General features: G+C 41.3%; 1 protein-coding gene across 1 annotated transcript; it reads left to right on the top strand.

The window, feature by feature from the left end:
- The first annotated feature begins 1,357 nt into the window (after positions 1 to 1,357).
- LOC130383999 (mitogen-activated protein kinase 1) lies at positions 1,358 to 20,273 on the top strand. Its single transcript, XM_056591956.1, has 9 exons — positions 1,358 to 1,710; positions 10,892 to 11,074; positions 12,051 to 12,240; positions 13,126 to 13,242; positions 13,780 to 13,894; positions 14,304 to 14,435; positions 15,109 to 15,218; positions 16,479 to 16,607; positions 16,701 to 20,273. Exons 1-8 carry the CDS (start codon positions 1,577 to 1,579, stop codon positions 16,593 to 16,595), a joined length of 1,098 nt encoding a protein of 365 aa, XP_056447931.1. The 5' UTR covers positions 1,358 to 1,576; the 3' UTR covers positions 16,596 to 16,607; positions 16,701 to 20,273.
- The last annotated feature ends 1,318 nt before the right edge of the window (positions 20,274 to 21,591 follow it).

Raw genomic sequence — 21,591 nt, forward strand, 5'->3', positions numbered from 1 at the left:
TTCCAGCTTGCTTAGCATCGTTGATGGTTATTCTCACACGTAAAAACACACACATATACACACCCACACACACACACACACACACACACACAAACACATACACACACACACGCAAACACACACACACACACACACGCACACCCTCTGGTCACATAGTCTACATAATTCAAGCAAGTAGTCAGAAAGTCCCCTTGGTGGAGGAGGCAGGGGTCAGGGCTGGTCAAGGACTAGGCGTGGTAGGTAGTGGCCAGTGGAGAGCTTGATACATGAAGAGGACCAGGGGGCCAGACGCAAGGCTATACTGGGACGCAAGCCAGGGGCGGCTCCACCGCGGTTCGGTAGTCTCTCACTTTTGCTGTGTCAAAGCAAGCGCATATAAGGCAACCTGAATGCATTGTATGCTGCACTGGGTGTCAAGTGCTGTAGATAAATAGTGAACTATATTGATTGGGAGTAGGGCATTTATCCTGATGCATCATATCAATGTCCTTGTTCCAGCGTTCTCTACTTCTGTACCAATATGCATGTAAGGCACTCGCACATCTTTTTATCCTCAAGGATGTCTCTGTCTCTGTTGGGAGTTGTGTCATGTGTTTGTCATCTATGTATTATTCTTGATTTAACGTGCTGGTCAAGTTCCATTCAATTTTTTATGGGTCTATTTTTCCTGACTCTTATCTTAGCCCTGAGACTCTAAGTTCCCGTTCTCAAACTGTAGAAGATAACAGAATAAACTCTCCATGCCAGGGCCAGGATGTTCCCTTGAACAAACTGTATGTTTGCTTTATGAATCTGAATAAGCTAGAATGATTCTGATTATACACTTCCTGGAGACACGTTGATTCTAGGCCTGCTTTGCATACACAGACGATTCAGATCCAGAGAACTAGGCCACATCAGACTACAGGTAGCGAAAGAACGCACAACATATACACTGAATATTATCATATCGTTCACTTTCACTATACACCATGATGATGATGATGATGATGATGATGATGATGATCAGTATAATTATATATAGCATTATAGATGTATATATATATATATATATAGGCCTATGTAAGCTACATACATACATATTTAAATACATATATATATATATATATATATATATATATATATATATATATATATATATATGTAACCATAATCATATGATTTATAATGATAATTATCATCATCATCCAACTCATAAGAATAAGCTATTTATTTAACCTCGATTATACCGCGCATCCATGTCCTGAGCGGCATATGCATAAACTATTTGCGGTTCATAGATTCAACAGAGGGGGAAAATAGGAAAGCCCTGAGTCACATGATCCTCTCCGTTATTTCCTGCAGCAGCAGCAGCTTTCACTCTTGCGACAACACACAGTAGCCTATATCTGACTGGTGCGGTCGGTGAAAAAGACGGCGCATACAGGCTACGGACGGAAAGTCTCTCAAGAACTGTCCATTGACACCGACGAGTGGAACAGAGTTATTTTAAGGCGGGCGAAGAAGTCGAAGTAACAGGATTAACATCTTTTTTTTTCTTTTGACTATCCGAAGCATTTAAATCCGGTATTCCATAATGGCGACAGCTGCGGTGTCTGCGACTGCTGGCTCCGGGTCGGGAGCCGAGCTGGTCCGTGGGCAGGCCTTCGACGTCGGGCCTCGCTACAGCAACCTCTCGTACATCGGGGAGGGCGCCTACGGAATGGTGTGGTAAGAGGTCTTGTTGATCATCGCAGCGTTTTCCGGGAAACATAGCACCCCCACCCACTCACCCCTCCACCTATCAACACATACAGAAACCGGCCGTTAAGTCATATATTAGTCATATTTTATCAATCTTTCTAAGTCCCTTTTAATGTAGTTTTTTTTTTTTTTACATTTCCGCGTCCACTCTGGGATCCATCGTGGGGATTTTTTGACCTAGGAGAAGTAAGACCGCCAATTTAAATGCGGTTGTACAAAAAAAAGAAGTGTGACTTCTCTTTAGATGTATTTAGTTTTTGCGAGGTGAGGTATGTTGTGAGCAGTAGCCTACATGTGTTGAATGAACGGAGCCCTGCCCAGCCCACATGATCATCACCTCGAAGCAGCACAGAAAACCACCAGAAAAAGGTTTGGAAGTTTGAAGGCGCATTGTCTCACAGATTCCACCTGTTGCAACAAATGTTGTATTCCCCTCAATGTGGTACCACTGACTCGTCCTGTGCAGCCAGGACATATATATAGATATTCGTCCTGTATAATAGGGAATTGAATAATTCCCAATGGATAATCTAGTGGTCATGCGCCAACATTTTGTCAGTTAACCGAATGGTTGTAAATGAGGATGGTATCGTTTTATGGAAGCAAGGCAGTTTGCTATGAATCCATGCGCCGCAGTGTTTGGTATGAGGGAGAAATTGGTGTGGATCAAATCACAGTTAGACTGATGGATGCAAATTATAGATATTTACAGAAATGAAATAAACAACGACATATCGAATTGCTATCAATCCTTGATGGTCTTTGGGGGGGGGGGGGTGCTTCATGGTCGACGGGGGGGGGGGGGGGGGTGCTTCATTGTCGACGGGGGGATTTTAAGTGTAATATTTATTCATAACATCGGTTTATAACACTTTGAATAAGAATTATAAGTCAAAGTTAGATCAAGCTAAAAGTGCATATATTTAAGCTTTCTTTGGACCGTTTCCGTTAAGGATTTTTTTAATTCTTTTTTTTATACTCTGGGGGCCAGCGGGGTTGCCAAACTCTGACCAGGGGGGGGGGCGTGGCCGTGCCCCCCCCCCCCTGGTCCCCACGTGGCGACGCCCCTGTTGGATGGTAACTGATATTTCCTTTTGTTTTCTGCAAGAACAAGGGTGCAGTAATTGCATATTTTTGCATTACCTTTAGTTGAACCTAACTATATTTGCATCAGCTCCCTGTAAATTCAGCATACACTAACAGCGCTGTAAGTAGGTTTTAAATACATAATTAGAACAGTAATCAGGGCAAACAATAAAGCTAGACAAAATACATTTTGACATTTTTGATATGCGTTTACCAATCAAGAATGTCTGTATTGGAGATAAGTTATTTTCCATAATGATTGCATACTGTTGCCCAAACACAGAAGTCAAACACTGAGCCTCAATTTAACCAATGTTAGTGCTCAGTGACGAAGGTTATAAAAGACTTTCAAGGTCTTTATTTATTCATCACAAGGAAAACTATAAAGGCCCATATTAGAAAGTCCATGACTCCAGCGATGAACATAAAATAAACCCAGAAACTACTCAGATATTAAAACCAGTCGGAACAGGGATTTTTGGTTCAAGTTCATTTGCTGAGGGAAGCAGCATTTTCCCAAATAATAACCATTAAAATCTATGCCACTCATAAGTACTCTTCCTCAGGGAGGTTAGGAGTGTAATAGCAGACCTGGCGATGTACAGGCAGGGACTGTCTCTCCGGGTGAGGCTTGAGTTTGTGGGGGGGGACATTTGAATAGTTGGTCTTTTAATATATTGTTTTGTTTTAAATCGTAAGACCTGCATGTCCGGTCCTAGTCGATAGAGAAGGGAATGGCAGTTTTATCTGTGATCGTTGTCGATTGTGTCAACATGAGTAAATGAGCGCATTGGTGCATATTAATCAGGTCATGGTTCAAGATCCTGATCAGATTTCCTGCAAAATTATTTCAAATGATTAAAATGTCCCAACAGTGCATAGCCACAATGCTAGCCCAACACACCTGACAAATCACCCAAACCACAGAAACGCCATTCGCCCTCTGATAAGACAAATACACCTGCCTTCAAAGTCCAAATGGCCCTTTACATCGAGAACAATCTTGTTTGAACAACAAGAACAAGCTTCCAAGATTTAATGTCGCCTTTTTTTTGTGTTTGCCAGCTTTGTTTCACTTTATCAACCAGATGCTGAAGCAACATCTTTCAGCCGGTAAGCAAGCGGCAACTAAACAAATAACAGAAAGCCATCCGTGGAAGAATACATGTCGCATATACTGCAGTGCAGACTGTAAAGATGAGGGAAGACGGTTAAGAAGTACAATGCATTTTGCCTCTTAAAAGCAACAGTAACACAATCCTGGCACAACTGTTAAGGGCCTTTTATATCTTTCGGTCTCCCATGATTCGATTTAAGTTCTTGGATTGCGGACTAGAATCAAAACTCTTCCCGATTCAAAAGTGATTCTTGATTCAGCACACAGGGTTGCTACTTTCAAGATCTACTCTAGTCCGCTGTGTGCTAAGAAAGGCACCGTGGCAAATGATGGCATTAAGGCAGAGTCAAATGTGCACAAGATTACGTTTTATTTACAGTTCTAAAAGGTAATATAAACCAATTGCCATGATGTAAACCCACTTATTATTTTTTTGGAAGTTGTGAATAGATTCAGAATCGTAGAAGTTAAGAATCGCCATTCTTCGGTAAATCCAAACATAAATGATCCCCCCGCCTACAACAGCACAAGCGAGTCACCAGCAGACCCTATTGTCCCCACGGCAGTTTAATTGTGTGTCGCTACAGCACGTCAAGACGCAGGTGAACCTTGCTCTTTCGCTCTAATTGAATCTTGCACGAGAACATCTGGAGATGAAAATGATTGCACACTTATAAGCCGTTGAGGTAGGGGGCTGCACATATCCCCCTGTCTTGAAATTGATTACAAGGAGGGCTGAACGATTAATCGAATGTATACAGACATCGCAATGTAGTAGAACTCGATTTGCAAATTGGAAATTGATTTTTAGGATTTTTTTGGGGGATTTGTTCCAGTTACTGACTAGAGATCAGTAACAGATCAGTTTTTAACGATATATTGCTTGTTTAGTGAATAGACAGGACATAAAGATCTTTAAATAAATATCGCAAAATAATCGCAATTCGATTATTTCCTCAAATCGTTCGGCACTACAAGGAAAGGTTCACCAGCAGATGTCTAAAAAATAAGCCCCTTTCCATTCTTTAAACCACCCGTCCTGTTTGCCTCTGCTTTCATGTATTTTAGGAAGCATGCACCTTGGCCAGGGACTACTGATGAAAAATAGCCTCTTGGCTTCTCTGGCATTTTTTTACTGTGTGTATTTTTTTATTTTCCCTTTCCCTTCTCTCATATAAATGTTACTAAACTAAAGGCTGTAGAAATAAACCCTCAACACAAAAGTTAGCCATGGGAATTAAGTGGGAAACATAGCTTTGTTCATTCAACACATGCAAGGCAGCCATCAACTGCCTTAAATCTGTGTCGTTACCGTGGTTAACGCATTTCCAATTGTACCCTAGCGTTATAATCTCATTCCCTAATCTAATCTTTGGCGCCAAAGCCATGCTCTCTCTCAGATTGTGAAACACTGCATGTACAGAGTCCTGTTCTGCTGTGATCTTTTCTCTCAAAATGCCACCATGGCGCTCATCTCCAAGGCAACCTTTCTGCTTCTGACATCATTAGCACTATTCTGAAGCCAATCAGAGAGGGGGAGAGAGAGGGAGGGAGACGAACAGAGAAAGAGAGAGAGCTTCACACTCTGCATTGCTGTCGTACGATTCACAGGCAGCTGTAATCTGTGTCATTATACAGTTTCACACACAACATTAGCGCAGACTTCCAACACACCTTGAAGTTGTCCTTATGTGCTGTTTGGATGCTGCCTGCACATGTCCTGAACAATGTGTTAACGCATTTGCATTTGCGAACTGTGTATTTACATATATATATATATAAAGGCTGCTTTCTGTTGTCCTATTGATTTCTTACGGATTGAAAATGAAAAATATGGCATTTTTGAATTCTTTGAATTCTTTTATATTATATTACCCTTTTTATGTTTATAGTAGGCGATGAGACGAGAGTAGGGCATACTTCTGTCTCCAATTCTTATTTTTGGAATAAGCTCTGTCCGTGATCTAGGGCTGCTATTATTGGTTCACTTATCGGTTTTACTGAAACGTTGGAGTTTCAGTAAAACCGATTTTGAGTGTCATGGTTCACGTCAGATCCATGACTCACACTGGTCTAAAGGCGTCCCAGCGACGAGGTGTAGTTTTTGTTCAAACTTGCAACCTACCAGCCTTATTTGTGTTAAACCGTGGTAGGATTATCCCAGCATTAAATACTTTTCATATATTCAGCTTTGTCTTCAAGCTGTTGAGGTGTGTTGCGATGTATTTCATGTATAATTGTGGTTATTGTTATCAGTTTTATTTTGGACATACCTTTTTGGGCATTTTCATAATCCATCCCAAAATACAGCCAATGTTGCTGTTACATTCATCATTGCAAGATTATCCCTGAAACAAATGCTTCGAGATCCAAGAGTACAAGACCCCCAAAAAACTGTAAACTGTTATCCAACTGCTAAGGTCAGAAGGTGTTTGACAATTTGTTCTGACTTCTTGGGAGGTCGAATCTATGACCCTGTTGATAAGAAACTCAAAGCTGTTTACTTTAGCGTCACAGCATATCATTTTGACGTTCTGCAGGGCTCGCATAAACATGGTCTTCGTTTGAGATATGACGGTGGTAAGGTTAGGGATATGACGTTGTTTTAGAACCCCTAGTATAGAATGAGCCCTTGAGCTTCCAAAATGAGCAGAACACCGCTCTGAAGAAATCACCCCCATGGGCCTTATTCACCAGCGGCCATCTTGTTCCCCGCTCCTGGTTCAAGCCCGGCCACCCAGCTAGAACCAAGCAGGCCATGAATTAGGACCACTGTAAGGCCCGGCTGGGTTCTTCTGGGTTCTGAACACGGACACTGACTCTCATGCCACTGTATGAGCCTGCAGGGGTCTCGTCGGGTCTACAGGTAAGTATAGAAGCATCTCGCTACATTGCTATGTGAGAGAGCCCAGGTGGTAGTGAGATGATTTATAGTTCTTCCTCTTCACACTGACGGTTTTAAACCAGTGGTTCGGTTTGTGTGGGGTAAACACAGCCTGGATGGGCAAAATAAATCTTTATGGACCAAGGGTATAGCGACTGAGCTTTTAGCCAGTCTACTTGTATGGCTCTGCTATAGTAGATAGATATCCATTATTACGCAGTTATAGCAAACAAAATGACCACCTCCATCATACTTTTGAACATGGACCCTTGCAAGAGAACAGGGGTTTTGACTGAGTAGCGACTGCCAAAGTACACATTTTCCGACCACTTTCCACTAAGAAACTGCAAAGAAAAAGGGTTTTATTTTCTCCAGTTGTAGCAATTTTATATTGTATATTCAAATGTATTTGATGTGTTTTACCACAAACACAGAGCTTGTCACATGTTTAGTATCTTATTTTACATAGAGGAAACTGGGTTGGATTGTTAGTGTTTTCACAGTGGAGCCATATCTGTTTATAGCCTGGCTTTACTTATTTTTCCACTTGTGATGTCTAGTAGGCTAAGCCTGTTGTATAACAGAGTAGCTTTAGGGCCTACTTGCCCAGAACACTATATGATGTGGGTGTCCTTTTGAAAAAAGGTGTGTATATTAACAAGACGCCAACTTAAATGTGGGGAGAAAATGGTATGTTAAAAATGAAAGAACAAACTTAGTTGCAGGAAGAACATTTCTTGAAATTTGGAGTGAGCAGGTTCTCTTACGGCTAGTTACGTTTAGCCATCAGGCTTCATATAGATGCCGTTGTATCTCTAGCTTACTGTATTTTCATAAACTTCTCCAACAGAATTTATGATAAATATATAAGGCCAGTTCCAGGCTGGCCTTGCAAATTGTGATGCAAAATATGTAACGCATTTACATAAAAATAAAGTGTAATATCAACATGTAAGCAACATGGTATGATCAGATGTGGTAAGTAGCAAAGTACAACTTCTTTGTTACTATACTTAAGTACAGTCTTCAGGTATTACTTAAACTCCCTATATTTTAACACAAATATCTATTCTTTCTACTAATAATTTTCAAAACAGGTTTTTTCTTCAGTTTTAATGCATTTGAGGGGAATCATCTATAATATTTTTGTTTTGCATCATTGCGCGCCCTCTCAATATCAAGACTGATTTCAACCGAAATGAATGGGATGATTAAACATAGAAAAGACGGTCCCTTGGTTATCCATCAGTGCATATCACGAACAACAGACCATAACGACGTCAAGGACGGAGATGAGTGGGAGACTCCTCCGCAGAGAAATTAAGAAGTTAATGTTAGTGCTGTCAGTTAAACGCGTTATTAACGGCGTTAACGCAAACCAATTTTAACGGCGTTATTTTTATTTTTTTCTTTGGCTCAAAACAAAGAAGCAGTAGCCTGACTGCTATGTTCAAGGCAGTATGTTTGTATGTTCATCGTTTAATTGCACTATAGGCTTTTTTTTTGTATCGTCCTGTTTTGATCAGTATATGCCAATGTTGTTATCCATAAAAAAAATTGCACAAGGCAAGCCGATGCACTTGTTGATAAGAGCATTAAAATGAGAACAATTAATGGGACAAAGAAATCAAGGGATATTTAGCATAGAAAAAATATTTGCGATTAATCGCGATTAATTATTTAAATCGCTTAACAGCCCTAGTTAATGTTCATTATTTACAGTATGTTGTTTATTTAAAGTCAGAATGAATGACTTTAGTCTTCGAATTACATTAATATGACATGAGGTTCAGTTAGCTTTGCAGAGCAACAGCCGGTTGAAATAGCAGAGGAATACTTTTTACTTGCATACTTTGAGTAGATTTCAGAGGCTGTACTTTCGACCTTTACTTAGAAGAAGTTGAATCGGTACTTCTAGTTTTACCAGAGTCTTTATTTACAGTATCTGTACTTCTTCTTGAGTAAAGAATGTGTGTACTTTCGCCACCACTGGGTAAGAGGCTAGGCTAGGTGTGCCCTGAAATTTGTTGAAATCCCACATATACAGTATATATCCTGTATACCTGGCACAGTTGACAGCAACACTAGTGAGAAATGTATTGAAGTGCTGTTGTGTATTAATGCACAACAGGGCTAATTAGCCCTCAAAAGGTTGAGAACCACCATTCTAGACTGTAACATTAGTGCTATGATGATAATTGTTAGGGCTCATTCAAGCTCTTGATGAAAAATCGAGATACATATTAACATATTGGAAATTAGGTTGGCAAAAGGCTACAACTGTATTCTTCCTGCTGTTGTTATTCTCCGATATTGCTTGGACGCGTGCCCATGACATTTGATTAGGACGATGCATGTCGCGCATGTGCGCCGTGCAACATACATTTAGGGGCTGGCTCGTGTGCCGGGGTGCTACACAAAGCCTGCGGGTGCAGCACTTCTACCGAGCCCCTTTCAACGTCGCCGTGGTAACAGCCTGTTGCATAACAAGTTACAGAGGCTGCAGTGTAAAGCCTTGTGTTTCAATCTCCTTGGAAACTAACTGTGAACAGACCCCCCCCCCACCAGCCCCCCCCCCCCCCCTCCCCACCAGCCCCCCCCCCCCCCCCCCCCCCCCTCCCGTCTTCCTCTTCCTCTTCCTCCTCGATGTCATTCTTGGGCAACGAGCGACTGAGCATGCCTTGAGAGGAACAACACAGTGGTGGAACTGATCCACATGTAATCTGCCTCGTGCCGTGTGCGTATTGCTCACACGCACACACACACACACACACACACACACACACACACACATCGTTTTTTTAAGCCCACCCATCGTATGATTTACCCACTGCCTCTTAATCCATCTTCTTCTTCTTCATTGCCTGTTTCGCTTTTCGATCAAACGTTATCGGATGGGGCCTGTTTTGAAGCAAGTGAATCAACCCTGTCTCCGAATAAACCCGGTTAACTGAGACGATCGGATCATAAGGCGGTGGGAAGGAGTAGTATAAAACAGGCTTGACAGTAATTCAATTGGAGCAATTGAAGGGTTATTTCCGCTGGAATATTATAAGGGAAATCGTACCGTTTGAGAGGTACTCAAATCAAATGAATTCACACATTGTGATCGGATCTGTATAAACTTTTCCACATAGCTGAACACTGCTGATTCTGTGTGTAATGTCATTTCATCTATGAAGCGTGTGTCGCTAAGTCTATATCTTGCCTGATGTTGTAAATGACGTCAGGCATTTGTGCTTCAGATGGCCTTGGTCAGACGAACAGAGCCCCGACATTATCTTCATGAAAGAAGCACTCTTTCTTTTAGCTGTGTTCATTATGTCCAACAAAGGGAAAGCAAGGTCGACCTCTTCACTAGAACATTGGCACTATTTCTGTTTACATTGCATTCTCACTAATCCATCACTATAGCAACTCATTCTTGTTGTAACTCCACCACACACTGTGTGTGTGTTTGTATGTGTGCGTGGCGTGCGTGCGTGGCGTGCGTGCGTGCGTGGAAACACCCTTGACTCTACAGCATGTGTGCAGTAGGCGTTGCAGCGTAGGTGTAGTGTTGGTGCTGATGGAGGCTCTAATACGGGCTGAACCAGCTAGCTATCTAGCCCTTCAGGCTACTGCTGCTGCGGCGGCTATTTCTCTAGCCTCAACCTGTAGCTCCGGAGATAGCCACGGTAGAAGTAGTAGCATGAAGCAGTGGAGCTGGCTGTGCTACTAGGTCAGCAATGTTTGACTTTAACCTTTTTTATGGCACCCATCAATTGCACAATCCACCACAAACCCATAAGTGATTCAAAGCGCTGAATTCGCTGAACTCTATTGAGGTAAATAACTACGTACTTGGAAAGGATGTGAAAGTGAAGATACGTTTGTGTGAGTCGAGTCAACTAGGTCGAATGTGTCTGACCAACAGTTCTGTGAATCGGAGTCATTTTGTTTAAGATGCGCTTATATGCTGGACTTTCACATCTTTGACATTCAACACCTCCGATGGAATGAAAAACAACACTTTTGTGACCTCTTAACTCATTTTCTGTGTTTGTTCTTTATGTATCCAGCTCTGCATACGACCGTGACAACAAGATCCGGGTGGCCATCAAGAAGATCAGCCCCTTTGAGCACCAGACGTACTGCCAGCGCACGCTGCGAGAGATCAAGATCCTGCTGCGCTTCAAACACGAGAACATCATCGGGATCAACGACATCATCCGGACGCCCACCATCGACCAGATGAAGGACGTGTATCCTTTCACCTTAATAGACCTGCTGTCTCGGGGGCGCCCCGGTGAATCACCGGGTAGAGCGCGCTTTCCCATTGAAGGCCTAGTCCTTACCTAATACCGCAGTGTCCCAGGTTCGAGGTCCTTTTTGCTGCATTTCTTCCCCCTCTCTCTCCCAAATCTTCCCGTCGATCTCATTCTATAATAAGGCATAAAATGCAAAAAGAAAAAAGGAAAAATGACTGTCTGTGTAGTAACAAAGGCATCAATTTGACTTGTGAGAACCCCAACAGGCCTTATTCCCGAGGCAGTCATCTTGGTTCAAAGCGCTCGCTGAAAGCGACGCAAACAAAGGGTCCCAATACGAAGCCAGCATTGAGATACTGTCCCGCTATATTCGCGCTCGGTTAAAACAATACGATTCAATGTCTACAATTATAAATTGAAATTTGCTTGTCCTTTGGGCTTTATACTAAGGCAATTTTGAATTAGTGCATTCCGCAATGTAAACGCATTTGTGTGAAGGATGGTCTTAAATGTGAACATTGTATATGTCCTCTCCTTATAAAGTGAACTGGCAAGTTATTATAATGTTTTCAAGTTCATGTCTACGTTAAGTCCTATTTGTGGGCCTGGAATATTAGCGAGGTATTATGCTAATTTCAAAGAAACCCAGGGTGCCTTTCACATCTGTGGTCGATTAAATCATCTAAAATGATTTCAAACCCAGAGGGAAAGGCTGTTCATTATTTAAAATAAATACGCTATGTTCTTCATCAGGGCTTATAATGAAGGATTTCCTAAACTTGCTGGAAATTAATTTTTTATTGATAGATTCTCAGATGGATAAACAAAACCAGCTCATAAGAATCCCCCTCCCCCCTCCTAAGTTAAACAAAAATAAATAATATAGTATAATAAATAAAATAAAAAAACTGAAAAATAAAGTCAATATCAAACATTTGCTGAAATTGTTCTTTAACCAGTCGCCGGGCAGATACATCGTTCAGGATCTAATGGAGACGGACCTGTACAAGCTGCTGAAGACCCAGCATCTGAGCAACGACCATATCTGCTACTTCCTCTACCAGATCCTGAGAGGGCTCAAATACATCCACTCGGCTAACGTGCTGCACCGTGACCTCAAGCCCTCCAACCTCCTACTAAACACCACCTGTGATCTTAAGGTACACACACACACACACACACACACACACACACACACACACACACACACACACACACACACACACACACACACACACACACACTGGGGTCCAGCCTCTTTAAAAGCACTCAAAGGTTATAAGGGGAATATCGCTATATATATATATATATATATACAGTATATGTATATGTGTAGGTTATGAATATCTCTATGAGCATTATTGCTAATATGCTCATTTTATTTCCACCCACCGTTAAAGTGAATGTCAGTTGCGCTCAAAGAAATGTTTAGGATCCTTTCTCTTCATCCGCCACTGTTGTTTGATCTCAAAAATGTGATCTAAACCACAGACTCTCTTTCTCTGTCTCTTTCTCTCTCTCTCTCTCTCTCTCTCTCTCTCTCTCTCTCTCTCTCTCTCTCTCTCTCTCTCTCTCTCTCTCTCTCTCTCTCTCTCTCTCTCTCTCTCTCTCTCTCTCTCTCTCTCTCTCTCTCTCTCTCTCTCTCTCTCTCTCTCTCTATGTCTCTATGTCTCTATGTCTCTCTCTCTCTCTCTATCTCTCTCTCTCTGTATCTCTGTCTATATCTGTCTCTCTCTCTCTCTCTCTCTCTCTCTCTCTCTCTCTCTCTCTCTCTCTCTATGTCTCTCTATGTCTCTCTCTCTGTCTCTGTGTCTCTATATCTCTCTCTCTCTATGTCTCTCTCTCTCTCTCTCTCTCTCTCTCTCTCTCTCTCTCTATCTCTCTCTCTGTTGCTGTCTCTCTCTCTCTCTGTCTCTCTCTCTCTCTCTCTGTGTCTCTTTATGTCTCTCTCTCCCTCTCTCTCTCTCTCTCTCTCTCTCTCTCTCTCTCTCTCTCTCTCTCTCTCTCTCTCTCTCTGTCTCTCTATCAACGTCACTTCTCTCCAGATCTGTGACTTTGGATTGGCGCGCGTGGCTGATCCCGACCACGACCATACGGGGTTCCTAACGGAGTACGTGGCCACGCGCTGGTACCGGGCGCCAGAGATCATGCTCAACTCCAAAGTGAGTGTCCAGCCCAGACCACCGCACCGTGTTGTCCTTTACTGGAAACCCCCCTGAAACCCCCCTGAAACACCCCCCTGAGGGGGGGGGTTCCAGTACTGTAGGTGTTGTACGTGTTGTTGAGATGCAAGCTATCGTTGAAACTTTGTGAGGATTCACTTTGTCCAAGTTTGGTCTATGGGGGAATAAAGTTGAGAAAATGTGAGTTTGTAATTCGAGTGTTTGACATTATGGGATTCTTCCAACCCAAGGGGGGGAGTGATATTGGATCCATAAACTATGGGCACCCTGCGTTCCTCTAAAACGTAGAATGTGAAAACATAATCTCGGCTTCCTGTATTTCCATTCCCAAAAGTCACGTTTAAAATGTGAAATATCATGAGGTTCTCAAGCTTCCTCAGGGAAGTCGTGTGAACGGAGAAGCGCACTACAACAATGAAGAAAAACGTCCTCAGTCTAGCGTCCCTAAATGAACATGTACACCATAGAAGTATTATGTATTCCCAGGTGTGACCGGCTCTTCTCTTGCTCTCGCAGGGTTATACCAAGTCCATAGACATCTGGTCGGTGGGTTGTATTCTGGCTGAGATGTTGTCCAACAGGCCAATATTTCCTGGGAAACACTACTTGGACCAGCTCAACCACATTTTGGGTAAAACTCACCATTGCACTCATGTGTGGTCTGTGATTAAATGCAGGCCGCTCTTATCACTAGAAACGCACTGAAATCAAGGTCTGCATCCGGAAGCTACATCCTGCAGTGTTCACCGTTCAAATAATGTACTTGCATAAGGTTTAATATTTATTTATTTATTTGTTAATATGTATCTATCAAAATGTTGACTGCGTTTTCCTTCGATATCCTAGCATGCATGACCATAAGTCGCCACTTCCTGGTATCTCTCAGTGAACAAATAAAAAGTTTAAAAGTAAAAAGCATTTTCTCGACTTAAATATCCCATGAGGCCGAAAAATTGTAATACCGCAGTGTGTCCAGTTTTATCGAAACAAGTCCACGAGTCCTCTCTAAAGGGTGGAGTGTCTCGCTTGTTGTCCTCCAGGGATCTTGGGCTCCCCCTCCCAGGAAGACCTGAACTGCATCATCAACATCAAGGCCAGGAACTACCTGCTGTCTCTGCCGCTGCGCTGCAAGGTGCCCTGGAACCGCCTCTTCCCTACCGCCGACCCAAAAGGTCAGAGCCCTCTTTTATCCCCCCCCCCCCCCCCCCCCCCCCCCCCCCCCCCCCACCGCCACCCGCTTCCCGTGAGTCATCGGTTGACTTTAGCCTGGACCAATCAAGTCCCGCCCCCTCCCGAACACGTCCGTCACGGCCGGTGTTGCCAGATAGAATTGTTTCTTTCAGCTAGGAGGTCAAATCATACATTTTGTTCTACTCTCATTCTCCATGAGAGATTGTCACTTTTTCTTTCATCTAGTAGGCAAAACATTGCTATTTCCGTGTTTGTACATTGTCCACAATTTTTTTTGATGAGGTAGCTGTCAGTCCGACTCAGAGTGTATCCTCTAGTCTGCAGAATTAGGTCATGTTTCTTCAGTGAAGGCTCCCGGATGTGGCAACATAGATACTAAATAGATAGGTTGGGTCGCCTAGTCATTTCAATATTCACCACATTGTGTTGGCAAAGCACCCCCTCGCAATCTTTCTACATAGAACAATTCTAGGCCTCTGTTGAGATGAAAGTACAAAACACGAAACCAGGTGCCTTGGTGCCCCCTACTGGGCAAACCACAGAAGTGTTTCCTCTCCTTTACCTGTTGCATCTAAACAAAAGGTGGAAATGTACACAAAAACTGTGATCGTCTGTAGGAGGTAATTGATCACCTTATTCACCATTGCTCCGTAGCGCTGGATCTGTTGGACAAGATGCTGACCTTTAACCCCCACAAGAGGATTGAGGTGGAAGAGGCTCTGGCGCACCCGTACCTTGAGCAGTACTATGACCCCACAGACGAGGTGAGAGCTCTTGTCAGTGTCGGGGTGTCCTCGACTTAAGGTTTTGCATGGTTGCATCTGATTCGTAGGCCAATACCCATCGTCAACTGAATGCTGAATCATATAATTTGTCATATGTGGCTCCATGATGCCTGATTTGTTGGGACTTTTGCGTAGTTCAATCGCTTGAAAATGTTCAGGGTTTTTTCTGCAGCTGTATAGTTGATTTGTGAAACCTCCGCCAAATGCTCGCCTCTAAAAACAAATGAGCTTTTCAGACTATGATGAAAATGTCAGCATCAAACAGTGGCTGGTCTTGGAAACAGTCAGATTACGAATCTGATCATGACAATATTATTCCAGACTTTAATTTTTCCATGACTCGGTGCTTATGATTTCAGTTTCCTTCTTCACTTTTACGATATCGTTTTGTCAGTTATTTTCAATATCCCTTTTTGTTTGACCAATAATTGTGTATTAATGTTCTGTTTCAAAGGTTTTATTTGAAATGAATAGGTAAGGGAATGTAGAATCGTTTGACAGATTACAAATCTAAAGTACATGTGAATGACATGCTTCATCATATGGAATAATTGCGGCATCATTCAATTTAGCAGTACTGCAAAAAAATATTTTATGGTTTTCAAGTGCTGCCAAACTTCAGATGATTTCTTACCTGAAATCTTGTAACTTACTAGACTACTTCGAAAATAAATGATTGGATAGTTCCACTGCCGTTACACAAAGGGTGATGGCATTATCAAACCGACATAAAGGACCTTAATCCGAAAGCAAACAAAACAGCAAATTGCACAATAGATGATGAAGTTATAGGCTTCCTGTTCTATCCCTCATTTAGCTCCCCGTTCCTGGAAGGTCCCGCTGTCAGACACATAACGATTACCCAATGACACGACGAATAGACCATTGAGGATGCAGTTTACTTAATTGTTGCTTTCAGACATAGTGTCAGTGTCTATTCTATCGATGAGTTGAATCGTTGAGGATGGATTTCAATGAAAATTAAAGTGATTTTGATTGCATTCAGAAGCATTGCCTTTGCGAAGGGGTCGAGTTGTTGGAGACTGCTCCCGATTCAAATAGGTTAGAGAAAGTAGCAATTGACAACAATTATTAAAACAAATGACCAGTCCTGCTAATTCCGTGCACCACATTTAAGTGCTTCCTCATAAAGAACTAAAAGCAGGAGATGAAGCAAAGGCAGCTAAAGTTATTGTAAACCGGACGCATGGTGAACACGTGGTTCTGTGGTCCCGGCAGCCCGTGGCTGAGACGCCCTTCACCTTCGACATGGAGCTGGACGACCTGCCCAAAGAGACGCTGAAAGAGCTGATCTTTGCAGAAACGGCCCGCTTCCAGTCCGCCTTCAGGTCCTAACAGCTCACAACGGTATGTAGCATGTCCCCATTCTGTACGACATCACAAGAATAATTAAACGGAAGCACTCGGAAAAAACAAGACCCTTCTGCTATGTTCTTACAGATGGCGGCTCTGGACCGGTTTACGAGATGCCCCTGCTTGTCTCAGCCTCAAATTGCTCTTTTGTGTATTTTTCTTTCCATTTCCTCTCTCCCCCATCCTCCCCTTATCTGCGTCGCCTGGATTCCCTGGCTTTCGCCCGCCAAGTCCACTTTGCTCAGGAATGGCGTCAGGAGTCAATCAATCTTCTTCTACTTCTTCTATGCTTCTCTTCTCTTCGACCAATCTCACTCTGTTTCACGCTTGCTCTTCTCTAGAGGTTACGATGGCCACACAATATGACCAATATTGTGGCGCCATCAAATGAAGATGAACATATATTGTTAATTAACAATTAATCATGTCTGTCAAAGGTTTTGATTTTTTTTTTTTTTTTCTAAACCGTTGCCTGATTAACTGATGGCAATAAATTGCATGCTTTTTCTTATTTGCAACATATTATTTTGGACCGGGCAGGTTAAATCTGAATAATTTAAAAATATATATATATATTCAAGTTGGTTCACATACCGGAATGGTTACAATCTCTTGACAGTAAGGATGAGCATTTGAGCTATAGAAGTTCTATATTTTTTCAAAGACACGTTTTGAAAAGCAAACAGATCATCATGGTATCCTTCTGGCTTTATCGTGTGCGACCTTAGTGGGTTGTCTTTCATGGTCTCAAAGTGCCAATTTCTCTCCACTTAGGAAAGAGGTTTCTCTTTTGGTTTCTTTATTTAGGCCAATTATGAACTCAAGCTTTCCTCTATGTAGAAGGTTTTACCTAATTAAACGGGAGACAATCCATGCATCAGCATATGAATTCAGTTATCCACTGGAACCAGTTTAACGGAGATATAACTCGGCCTCCCATTGTTTCACGAATGAATACATATCCTATAAACATCAAATGTTGCGTTTCTCATAGTCTCAACTTGTTGATACTCACCTCATTCGAGAGAATACTGTGCCCTTGCATGACTGTTAAAAGCTCTGTATACAAAGACAATGTTAAGTGCCACCCAAGTATGCAGTTCCACTAAACCCAGCTAATTTCTTTTACGTTTTTTCATTTCATCTCTCAATGACACGGTGCTCGTTTCTTTTTTCTTTTTTCTTACCTTTTTGTCATTGTTGTTCGCTTCATGCGTGTTCTATTTTTTTTTTGCAGCATTTGTGTTTTGGTTTTTAGACAAGCTTCTCTAATTCACAACTGCTGTATTTCTTTTTACTTCTGTTCTTTATGTTGCCATGTTCCATGGTTTAGCACCTGCATGCTAAACCATGTCCCAAAGTGGTTGAAAGGGAGAGTAAGCTGCATGCTTACAACCCTACATAAATTCATGTTGTTCCCTGTGCAAGAAAAACTATGGAATCCAGGCATGCTTACTATAAAAAGTTTGACTCAATAAGATATTTTCAGGTTGCATATTTCATGAAGTCAGTTGTTTTGTTTTGCTTTAAATTGCACACTTTGGTGTAGATGTAACTGCAATGGATCTGAAGACCAATATCCCTTTTTGTTTGACCAATAATTGCCTATTAATGACTGTGTTCTGTTTAAATGTTTCATTTGAAATGAATTGAATCATGACTGTAAATATCGACATCTTCTCCAAGCAAGGATCAATGCAAGAAGTTGCCGACAATTTAATTTCTTCACAAATGGTCCAAAAAATTATATTTCATCGTAAACCTTACCACTCTTGACTTATAGCACTCTCATATTGATCACCTTTAGCATTTTCATAAACTTATCGCTGAACTGTTAGTCATAAGATGTAGTCTTAATAACACTAAAACTTTTTTCATGCTAGATTTGGTGGAATCTACGTAAATAGATTCTCTCAGGCTCTAGTGGCAATTACCCAAATACATATAAAAGTAAATAACGGTATGATATGAGAAATGTACGGTAGCTGCTGCTTCGGTAGCTTGCTTTGGATCAAAACATGTTCACAATTTGTACATGTGGCGCGGTGGGGTATCGGGTGCTAGCAGTAACATCGGATGCAAACAAATATGCTTTTTGGTCTATTGCATTTCAAGGCCATATATAAAGACGTATCAGATGATTGGTTCAGTCCATTGTCGATTTAAACATACACACACACAGTATTTACATTTTGTTTATATTTTAACTATTGTCCCGATACTTGTGGCACTTGCTGTATGCATATCTCTTTGATAAAAAATAACTGAAATGCACTTGTTTCTACAATTATTGCGAGGGGGGGGGTGGACGTTATGTCTGAGAGCTGATGCCGATAGACGAGAGCTTGCTTGTATATTACAACTGGGTGAGAAGATTTAAGGGCACTGGGATACCTATCCGGGTTATTCTGTTGTATATTATAAGCTTCTGCTGCAGTTCTTTGTGCAACCTGTCTGTTTTGTGCCTTCTTAAATAGTCTTATTATCCAAGATTCAATGTGCAGCTTTCGTTCGGTCAGGAATCTGTTGTATTTGCTTTAAAAGAATAACTAAAATAATAAGAAAAATCCTTACAAAAACAATAGGGATCCAACCTGTTGGCTTGGACCCCTAATAATCAAATAAATGGGGAGGGAGGGGTTGGATTGGGGTCATCCTTTTATCCTTCGGTTTTGTCATTTTAAATAGATTTGATGACATAATTGAGTGATTTTGTGCTTGTGAATTAAAATATTAAAATGAAATGTTTGTATTTTTATTTTGCCTTTTTTTTGTGCAAATATTTTGATTGTAAAATGAATGTTATGTTTCTATCGGACGCTAATCTTGTTGAATTTTACAATTGAACTAGTTATCTCTGTACGTTCTGATTGGTATAACATGTAATTGTGTAGTCAACAAATTAAATGGAAGTCCTGGTTGTATTTCAACATTTTTTGTTTGTTTCACCTGTCATAGAAAGGATTTAAACTTATGGGTCAGTTACATCTTTGCGGTCATGTGAAGGACTCAACTTGAACAAACAATTGACTTGGCTATTATTAAAGACTGACTGCCACTTAGCTTTAATGTCTTGTTTTTGCCTTTCTGCACAGCTTTTAAGAATATAAAGCATCAATGGGAGGAAAGCCTTTTAGATAAACCCTTGATGATATAGGCTACACTTTAGATAATGTGGCCAACACTATGAAATAAGTACTTGAGATGAAATCCAGAAATGACCAGTATAGGCTGGTTTTAGGCTACTTTTAGCATACAAATAGGAAAAGGATTTATGCTAATATTTCAACCAAAGTCTTCTTTCTCTTTGAGATTTGGTTGACACACCAGAAAATGCATTTCCTGCAGAAAATAATGTGTTGTAGTACAGTGAGAAAATGTGGTGTTGAGTGCTGTAGTGCAAAGTGAGGTTGAAAATATGTTTTAGTAAAGCCATAGTTGAAAGACGTAAAGAAATGTTAAATGTGTTAAATCAAGTGAAGGGATTTGAACAGTCCAAATAGAATAAAAAATGTAAACATGCACACCATTAAACATTGTAAATGTGTGCAACTCTGCATAAAGTGAAGGGTTAAACAAATAGCTTATGTGATCAAGTTTGAATAACAACCTAATTACTAACTATTAAGTTATGTGGTATACAAGGAACCTCTCATCTATCTCTCTATACACAATACATAAAATCGCCATGTAAAAGACCATAGGTGAGTACAATAAACACCTGAATGCGACTTAATAACTATTACGTTACACACGCGCGCACCCCTTGTGCAGGGACACAACCATAGAAAATGCATGTTTGGTACATGAGCTAAAATAAAACAACCCTAAATAGTCATGCATAAAATGATCTTACATATGCGTAGAACTTCAACTTGAAATGTCCTTACTAGAACTAAAAGAAAATCAACCGGAGAACTATCAACGTCAGCTTGACTCATAAAGCTCGATTTATACATACAAACTGTGATTCTGAAGAAAAGTATGAATTATATTGAAATTCTGTTTTCAGATTATTGAGTAGGCCTACAAGTGTGTTGATTTATTAAACGTTCGAACGAAGGCTAATGATAAAAGATTGACATGTCTGAAGTACTTGAAGTGTTAAAGAATGGGCGGACGGCTCTGCCATCCTCCCATTGAATTTCATTGTAAAAATAGTATTTAAAAAGGTTGAATATTGTGCCTAGCAGCGCGGGAAGGACGAGGCGGGAGCCCAGATTAAGCGGTTATGCAACTCTCGTTCCCCTTACACCGCAAAACTCTTGAGAATTGCCTTTAACGAACGCACACACGACAAATCAAAACACACTAAATTTAACTAATTAACATACACGTCTCGGTGACGATGTCGGGAACAATAACTCAACACATACAGCAATGCTAACCCGCATAGACAAACAAACCCCTAGTGCGTTTACATGACCCTCAGGAAAATCGAATTATTGGGTTAGTCCAACTATGACTGGATTATGAAGATGCATGTATACACCTTAGTCACACTATAATCGAATCGAATCGAGTTACTCATAGTCGAATTAAGACACCTAGATTATTCGATTGTTAGTCGAATTAAGTGTGAATGTATCGGGTCGGGTCGCATGGAATCGGATTTTGCATTCTGCGCATGCTCGAGATTTTTCCCGGGGGCCGTGATCCGGAAGTATAAGGAGACAGTCATATTGTCGCCGTCGGAAAATGAGACTGCAATTTATTTAAAAAGGTGGCGAAGTAGATGGAGGAAGCCGCAAAGGACCTAGGAGCCTAGGAGGGCGCCAGAGGTCCAACTTGCGATATTTTAGATATCTGCACTATTCCAAGCCAATCTGAACATTTTAAAATTTGAGGAAGGCGATAGGCCCCAAACTTTGTAGAAAATGATAAAGAAGAAGAAGAAAGAAAGAATAAAACCTAAGAAGAACAATAGTTGAGCGCTGCATGCAGCACTAAACTAATTAGTATAAATTTGGGCAACATC

This window comes from Gadus chalcogrammus, chromosome 6, assembly GCF_026213295.1.
Source record: "Gadus chalcogrammus isolate NIFS_2021 chromosome 6, NIFS_Gcha_1.0, whole genome shotgun sequence".
NCBI lineage: Eukaryota > Metazoa > Chordata > Actinopteri > Gadiformes > Gadidae > Gadus > Gadus chalcogrammus.

What these genes read in the sequence shown, in the direction of transcription:
- LOC130383999 (XM_056591956.1), top strand. Translation starts at nt 1,577, where the DNA reads ATGGCGACAGCTGCGGTGTCTGCGACTGCTGGCTCCGGGTCGGGAGCC. An exon ending in ATCGACCAGATGAAGGACGT is followed by an intron (nt 11,075 to 12,050) that starts GTATCCTTTCAC and finishes GTCGCCGGGCAG; the next exon opens with ATACATCGTTCAGGATCTAA. An exon ending in ACACCACCTGTGATCTTAAG is followed by an intron (nt 12,241 to 13,125) that starts GTACACACACAC and finishes ACTTCTCTCCAG; the next exon opens with ATCTGTGACTTTGGATTGGC.